Source organism: Fukomys damarensis, unplaced genomic scaffold, assembly GCF_012274545.1.
Source record: "Fukomys damarensis isolate Sample0158 unplaced genomic scaffold, DMR_v1.0_HiC HiC_scaffold_33, whole genome shotgun sequence".
Lineage (NCBI taxonomy): Eukaryota > Metazoa > Chordata > Mammalia > Rodentia > Bathyergidae > Fukomys > Fukomys damarensis.
Window position 1 is genome coordinate 55,590,153 of NW_022900945.1, and position 1,821 is coordinate 55,591,973.

The following is a 1,821-nucleotide window of genomic DNA, read 5'->3' on the forward strand; positions in this document are numbered from 1 at the left end:
TGGGGCAGAAAGATCACTATGAGTTGGAGACCAGCCTGGGCTACATTGTGATTTTCAGGTCAGTCTCAACTACATAGTGAGACCCTGTCTCAAAAAACAAAACAGAAAAACAAACAAAAAGGCAATAGGCATAAACATGGGGAAGGTAGTGGCTAATGATGAGTGAATTTCAAATGGGGTTGGGTTTAGAAGTGACCATTTGGGGATCTCATTTTAGCTCAGTGGCCCTGCCTCACAAGCACAAAGTCCTGAGTTTGATCCCTGGTGCTGGGGGAAAAAAAAAAGTGGCCATTTGATAATGCAGGTTCCATATGGTTGGAGCTTGGCATTCAGCAGCACTTCAGCAAGTGTGCAGGAAAATGTTTGGAAGATTGGCAGGTGGCACCTCTTCTTGGGACTGCCAGAAAGGCCATCCTGTAGCTGAACTGAATTCTGTTAGTACTGTTAGCTGGCATGTCTTCCCACAAACACGCGGAGTCAGCAGCTATGCAGGCCTTCCTTCTGGAGGGGTGGGCAGGTGGGAGCTCATCAGATGTGCCCTTCCCTCCATCTCTTCCCAGCCTCTGTGTCCAGATGTTTGACTGGTTTGACTACCATGGCCACATGTGTATCTCCTTTGAGCTTCTGGGCCTTAGCACCTTCGATTTCCTCAAAGACAACAACTACCTGCCCTACCCCATCCACCAAGTGCGCCACATGGCCTTCCAGCTGTGCCAGGCCGTCAAGTGTGAGTGGTGTGGGCCAAGGTGAACTCTGGGACAGCCCCTCCCTCCATCGGACCTCTTCTGTCCCAGTTGTGGATTGGTCAAGCCCCTGACCAGTCAACTCAGGATAACTCATCTTCGCAGCTCCTCTTGACTTTGACCTAATTTCTCTAGTCTATGGCCGTTCTACCCTGAGTGCATGTGATCTCATCATCTGGCCAAACTCCTTAATGGAGACCTCTACAATCACTGATTGCCCTTACTCCACACTCAGCCTAGAGGGAGCTGCGAGAGAGCCTTTGAAGTCAAGAGGACTTAATTTTCCCCTTCCTCTTCCTTACAATGGGAAAGCGTTAGATAGCAAGCACAAAGAGACAGGATGGCACGCCATTGGCTAAGGTCACATGTGTCTGAGATGAGCAGCCCTCTGTCACAGCACAGCAGATGGCAGCATGGGGCAGGGCAGTCACAGGGCCAGGCAAGGGTCACAGGAGTTCACAGTTCTGAGGCTTCCCAGCTGGTTGGACAGAAGTAAGTCTGCAGAATGTCAGATACGTCCTGTCAGAGACAGCATAGCCTACCACATGTGGCACTTGTGGTATTAGTTGAGATACATACGTGTCTTGCGTTAGTTAGAGCAGGGCTTAGACTAGGCATTTCATTCAGATATAGAGCAGGAAGCAGCCCTAGTGATTCCGGACTTGCTACGCACCAGCTTCGTGGGTGCTTAGCTGGGGTGAGCTGTGCCATTGAGCTCTGGCCATGCGGACCCAGCCTGACCTGGGCTTCTCCCCTACAGTCCTTCATGATAACAAGTTGACACATACGGACCTCAAGCCTGAAAATATTCTGTTTGTGAATTCAGACTATGAGCTCACCTACAACCTGGAGAAGGTAAGATGGACAGATGTGCCCTTTGGCCATACTGGGCCATTTGCCTTTTCTCTTTCTGTTCTCCAGCATTTTTTCCGTCTGGCTGCAGCTGTGTAGCAGAGTACTAGAATAGGTTGAAAGGTGAAGGTTTAAAAAGACTTCTTAAATTGGACAAGGACTTGAAAAAGGATTTCCAATGGAGCAAAAAAGGCCTTTTTTTTTTTTTTTTTTTTTTTATTTGAGA

The 1,821-nt window shown here is 48.8% G+C and overlaps 1 protein-coding gene across 5 annotated transcripts in view; it reads left to right on the forward strand.

Annotated features, from left to right (window-relative positions):
- The window catches only part of Clk2 (CDC like kinase 2), an 8,612-nt gene that overhangs the window by 3,990 nt on the left and 2,801 nt on the right, over positions 1-1,821 (forward strand). For all 5 annotated transcript variants that reach the window (XM_010643861.1, XM_010643863.1, XM_019210606.1 and 2 more), the window contains 2 exons: positions 561-727; positions 1,504-1,598. In XM_010643861.1, the coding sequence (XP_010642163.1) occupies positions 561-727; positions 1,504-1,598 (262 nt within the window). The remainder of the gene's footprint in view (positions 1-560; positions 728-1,503; positions 1,599-1,821) is intronic.